Source organism: Anopheles arabiensis, chromosome X (assembly GCF_016920715.1).
Source record: "Anopheles arabiensis isolate DONGOLA chromosome X, AaraD3, whole genome shotgun sequence".
Classification (NCBI taxonomy): domain Eukaryota; kingdom Metazoa; phylum Arthropoda; class Insecta; order Diptera; family Culicidae; genus Anopheles; species Anopheles arabiensis.
Genome location: NC_053519.1, coordinates 11,487,816 through 11,493,863, shown reverse-complemented (window position 1 = coordinate 11,493,863; position 6,048 = coordinate 11,487,816). Strand labels below are relative to the sequence as shown.

Here is a 6,048-nt window from a genome sequence, read left to right as displayed (position 1 = left end):
TTTTCGGCCTGAGATGTTCGTGGTAGCGTGACATTATTATTTTCACTTTCACATGTTATCTTGCCACATTAAATCGTCCACCCGAACTCGGATGGGTCCGTACACTATCTGCGATAATAAGGTTTTCCTAGTCCGTTTCGAATGTAAACATTGTTATTCACCGTGTGCAAATTTTATTTCACATCACAAGGGCCACAAATCCATTAAACGACCACTAAGCGGGATCTAAACGGCTCAAGCTTTCAATCTAAAAGGTATCTAAAAATACTTCGTTTAGTAGATGGTAAAAGACCTATGCATTCTAAATATACATTTAAAAAAGCTGGTGGTACCAACTGTTCATGGGATACCCAGCATATGGAGCTTTCCTCGCTTTGAGAGCTTTCTCATTCCTTTTGTACTGTTACATGGTTTCGTATTAAAGTTACATCGCTAGAACTAGAACGGCGATACGATTGGTTAAATACTAAACTCCAATGTATACCACCAGCACTGAGAATTGAATACTGGTCGTTGGTGCTGATACCTGCGTATCTGACCACACGACCATTCTTATTGATTTTTACTCGGAAAGTTAGAAGGGTGTATATGCCATGATTAGATGAAGCTTGTGGAACCACATTGCAAGAAAATGACAGCAATATAATTATGAGTTACAATAAGTCATCTATTGAGCAAAACAATGAAGCTATAGAGCGTTCGTTTTTATATATGTATATTTGATTTTACAGTCGTTTAGGCTTAACCTGTGGCGCTTGGGATCGATCTGACCATTCATTCTGTTGCATCTAATTTTCATACCAATAATTTTAAATTTCTTCAGTATGATTTTCAACACGTCGCAATCTGGATTGAGTTTGACAGTGATGTGTTGAAAATCATGTTAAAAATTCAAATTTTATTGTGAAGCAAATACACCATTTGACCGCTGTTGAAAAACATCTTGGACGTGGTGAACAATGATGTACAAATTTGAAAGTGACTTGGAAAATCCTGTATACATGTTTGATCGAGGCAACGTGGAATCTTTGGGCGAGGCTTCTTGTGGCCGTTTATAATAGTAAAACAGTTCAGCGCTCGCAATGGCGTAGAGATACCAATCTTCAGCATTTCTGCGTTTCGTGTATTTGTGGACTAAGAAGAATATTTTTTCAGATTTGTTTTGCTAGTCTACTGACTGTTTTACGACATTTGTTAAATCAGTTACTTGTGAGAATATGTTTTATTTGCGAGTGATGATATGAGAAAGACATTGATTTGAGGAAACAAATTGATTTGTTTTATTTAGATTGCTTATGCGGCCTCAAATTCTAGTAGAATTCTTCCATATTTACCCATTTAACCCTTGAATTAAAGGGAAAAATGGCACGTTTACCTTAACTGATAAACATAAATTGTACCTAGTAACATTTTACAAAAACTGTACACTATCTAGCTAGCACCACGAGAGAAAGAGAGTTAAAGACAGCGATAGACGCCAGGCGCGCGTCTTTGCTTTTGTTTAAGATTGATGTTGCTTAAATGCTGTAACTATTTTATAACGATTGCTCCTAACCATACCTATCTTATTAGTTTTAAGGCTAAGTTGCACTTGAATGCGACCATGACTTCTTTTTGGATAATGTTTCAAAAACCGGCAACATCGCCACCCTTCCGGAAGTCGGCATTCGCGTAAATGCCGGATGCATTCTGGGCGATGGCACATATGATGGAACCACGTTCCCGATATCGCATCGTGTGATGTCCTTTAGCTCTCAGTCCCTTTACGATCAGCTGTATAATGGTAGTTATAATGTGAATAATTACACTTGTAAAACAAAAAAAGAAGCTTTAAGTAGCCTACTTACATCCAAATTACCATACTCGTACTGTACAGCCATCGGGATCAATTGATGGTGAAACCGTGGCGCATCAATCGCTTCTTTTATATCATATCCAAACCATAGGACACGCATTATGGTCTACCAAGACGAGAGATGGAAAGAGAGGATTAATTGATTCCTAAATATTAGTATATAAAGTATTCATTCATACCAATGCAACGGCGGTGGTAATTTTCGTTCCACCAGCTGCTCCAACGACCAGCTTGACCTCATGGTCTGGATCGGTCACGATCGTGGGTGACATGGAGGATAGAGCTCGCTTTCGGGGCCGAATAAAGTTAGCCTTCGAGCCGGGCAGTCCAAAATAGTTGCGCAGGCCTGGAGAAGAGAAGTCATCCATCCCACTGTTCACAATGATCCCGGTACGAGGTCCCATCAGGCCCGCTCCAAAGCTGCAATACACAGGGACACAGAAGATAGTGAAAATCTCTGATTTTTTTTCAGGACTTGTTGTTTCGAGGACTTACTAGAAGTTGACCGAGCTAGTCACCGACACTGCATCTCCGGATGGTGCTGTCGAAGCAGATGTACAGAGAGTAATTAGTTATGGTTATTTAGCTCCAATAGAATGAGCTCCTACCTAGCACGGAGATGTGTGCCGTGCCTTCATTGTTTGGAGTAAAGAAGTATCCGTCATAGTCGCCCGGTTTGGTTCCGGTTTTCATCTCATCTATACGAGCACGTATCGCTTCCGCGTACTCGATCGAGGTGAGATTGGACGTCAGCTACGTAACAGATATAAGGATTTAGGATTTTAGAAGCATGTCACATAACTTACTGTTGCCGTAATGCACGGTTACCTACCTCCGCAATATCCACGAACAATGGGTCACCGATTTCTGTTCGCTTTCCGTACGCAAACTTGAACGCCTCCACGATACGGTGCACGGTGAGGATTGTTTCCTCGATGCTGTGCACATCGTCTGGCTGGAAGTGATAGCCCTTGAGGATGTTCATGATAAACGCCAGCAGGACACCGCTTGCCGGAGGAGGCGCCACGTACATTGTATCTCCGTTCAGCTCGATCGGTATAGATTCGTTCCAGCGAACACTGTACACAGGAATGCATAACATTGGGAAATAAATCATTAGTCAGTTATCCTGCATGTCGTGTTGGAGAGAAGCTTTAAGAAAAATGTTGGCTGCATTTCGCCAGGAGGAGAGCTCTAAGCCTATCAGATTGCACACAAAACCTCTGACGGATGTTTACCCCTTAAGAAGATGAAATTCACTTCTCTAGACAGCTGTAGACTTGAATATCTTATATACGCAATACAGTCTGTAACATGACAGAACAGTTCGGAAGAATCGCAACAGATTCCAAACAATATCCAAAAACCGCATTTAGTTGGAAATTGGTTCTACATCTATCTGTCTTGAAATAGTGTCCGCAATAATTGCCCCCTACGAAAAAGAAAATCTCTTACCGATAGCTTCGTAGGTCTTCCAGCGTTATGATGCTACCCATGTCCTTGAGATCTGCTGCAAACTCTTCCGCCAGGGGACCATGGTAAAGCGTGTCACCACCCTCGGTGGCGATGTGATCGAGCGTATCGCACAGTTGCGTCGGTTGTATCAGATCGCCCTGCACTTTGCGCCGCCCGGTGGCTGGATCTGTGAAGAGATCCCTGAACAACTCATCGCTTACGTTAGATCATCCCTTACGCTCCAGGACAAACTAACACCGTCTCATCATTACCTGATCCGCTCGTCTAGCAGTGCTTTCGAGTTAAAGGACAGTGAGTCTTGCATGTGCTTCGAGATCGGTATGCCCCGGCGGCACAGCTCCCGGCTCGGGCGGACCACCTCCGCCCACGGCAGCTGGCCGAAGCGCCGGTGCGCCTCCCAGTAGCCCTTCAGCTCGCCCGGTACCGCCACCGACAGGGGGCCCTCGTTCGTCGTGCTCGGATCGTGCAGGTGCATATCCTCCGTCGCCTGGCCGGCGGCGATTTCGCGCGCGTCCAGCGTGTAGGCCCGCCGCTCCGCCCGCCGGTAGACGTTCATCACGAACCCGCCGCCCAAACCCATCGACTGGAGGTTGGTCAGCCCGGCACAGAACATGGTCCCGATGGCGGCATCCACTGCAGTGCCATTCCGCTTGAGCAGGTCGCTAGAAGAGAGGGAGTGTGTCAGCGCTCGGCAGTTGCGTTCAGAGAGTGTCCGTCAAACGTTTCGGAGGCCCCACTCTTACCGACCGATGTTGCTGCAAATGTCCGAATCCGAGCAGATGGCCGCCGTCTCGTACATGTGCAGGGTGGAGTAGGACAGCTTCACCGAGAGATCGGTGTGGCCCGGATCGGGCGGTACCAGCGCGTCCGATGTGGCATGGTGTGGGGGTGGCGGTGCCTGTGTCGTACCGACGGTAAGCTGGTCAAACAGATAGGGCCGATACCAGTAGAGCAGCACCGCAGCCAGCGGTATGTGGAAGTAAAGCGTCAGCGTGCGGCTGTGCGAAGAAACAGAGCGTGTGAGTGTGTGGAGCAGCAGATTAGCGGGGAGGTGACAGGGACCGTGCTGACTCCCAACATCTGTGCCCACCATCGACTGTCCCTGGCAGGGTTCGGCATCGTTGCGCGCTACCGTTTAGCGAACCGGCGCATCACAACAAACCGAGGCAAGAAAAACAACACGACGGAAGGCACTAAGACTAGCGACCGGTGACGATGCACCACCCCGTCCTGGGAAACTACTGGCCAGGCGTCAATAACACCGCCGCACCAGCAGCCGGGACGGTCGGGTTTCGTGCATTTCGTGGTATTTCGTCGTGCAGTCACCTGCACGGCCGTGCGCATGCCCCTCGCGAATGCCTCGCGGGAAATTGATACCTTTTCAACTCCAACCCCGACCGGACGGTCGATTTTCTTCCCGAATGCTTTAGCCAACCGACAACCGAACCCTTAACGCACGTACACAAACACATGCACACATGCGGAGAGACTTGGTAAACAGAAGAACCTACTCTGCACACGTGTGAGGAACAAAAAATCGACTCCAACATGAAGCGCATGAAGATGTCACCGGTCCAAGATCCGGTTGAGGAGAGAGAGAGAGAGAGAGAGAAGGGGAGAGAGAGGTGTAACTGGGAGTGAATAAGGGACTGGCAGAGTGCTCCGTGCCAGGATTCTACATGGTAACCTTCTTTTATTTCTTCTACTCCCTTGTCACCGGATGTTCTGGAAAATCAGGCATCACGGGAAAGACAGCCAAGTGCCTTAAGCTTATTGATCTGTGGCGTGCGATGATGCCCTGCAGCGTGAAGCATTGACAGTTTCTCATACTCACACACACACACACACACACACACACACACACACACACACACACACGCCGGATGTGGTAAACTTTGGAGTCGAGCGGTTGGTTGGCATCCATTGATTGGGCACGTGACGCGCTCTCTTGCTCGAGGTGCGGTGCCGTTTTGATTGAGGTTTGAACGGTGCAGGCTTGGGACAGGCTCGATGATGCCAATGTTGGTTTTGGTTGGTACTTTACCAGTTGAACATGATGCGTGCGTTTGTGCGATGGCTCGGCCAAGGGATGGTTGGAAATGGACGCTGGACACACTAGCACAACCACACCATCGCACAGGAACCTTAACGAGGATTTTTGTGCTCCAGCTGAGGTGACGATCGATCCAACAATAACTCACAAAAAAAATAATAATAATAATCCACGCAACAAGATGCAATTCAAAATCACCACAACAATCACTGACGAAAATCCCTACAAAGGGGGCGGGGGAATCCCAACACCGGACACCGATCACTCTAGCGCACGTGTAGTGCCAATATGCGCGCGCGGTTTCGAAGCTGCTTCCGGGGCACGCCGCTGCCGAGTGTACTCCGCCGCAGAGTTGCTGCCGAAGTGGCCGAAAGTCTGACTGCGATGATACCGCGGCCGGCTGCCACTATTACCACCAAAAACAGCAACAGCAGTAGCACAGAACACAATTTGAAGAAGAAAAAAAAAACCCCCGCAAAAAGATCTCCTCCACGACCTGCTCAGACGGATCCGATCGCTAATCAGTGATCGCTCGGCTCAGCCTCATCCTCCACCCAGCGCACTGCCCGGTGGTGCGGTCATGGCGTCCGTTCTATCGGTCGACACTGCCTGTTGGATTCTTCTGCTCTTCCCCATCTACCCTCTTTTCGATAGAGCGGGGATA

At 48.0% G+C, this 6,048-nt stretch overlaps 1 protein-coding gene across 4 annotated transcripts; it reads right to left on the bottom strand.

Annotated features, from left to right (window-relative positions):
- Positions 1-1,256: 1,256 nt before the first annotated feature.
- LOC120906258 (glutathione hydrolase 1 proenzyme-like) lies at positions 1,257-5,823 on the bottom strand. Of its 4 annotated transcripts, none has more exons than XM_040317800.1 (10): positions 4,422-5,177; positions 4,075-4,329; positions 3,583-3,993; positions 3,311-3,511; positions 2,688-2,934; positions 2,464-2,608; positions 2,351-2,396; positions 2,035-2,275; positions 1,848-1,961; positions 1,257-1,773 (listed from the first exon to the last, which is right to left on the bottom strand). In XM_040317800.1, the coding sequence occupies exons 1-10, from the start codon at positions 4,448-4,450 to the stop codon at positions 1,627-1,629; spliced, it is 1,836 nt and encodes a 611-aa protein (XP_040173734.1). In that variant the 5' UTR covers positions 4,451-5,177; the 3' UTR covers positions 1,257-1,626. The 4 variants fall into 4 exon arrangements, with proteins under 4 accessions (XP_040173734.1, XP_040173735.1, XP_040173736.1 ...); XM_040317801.1 differs by lacking the exon at positions 4,422-5,177 and adding an exon at positions 5,376-5,823 and having other exon boundaries at positions 1,627-1,773; XM_040317802.1 differs by having other exon boundaries at positions 1,627-1,773; positions 4,394-4,456.
- Between the last annotated feature and the right edge of the window lie 225 nt (positions 5,824-6,048).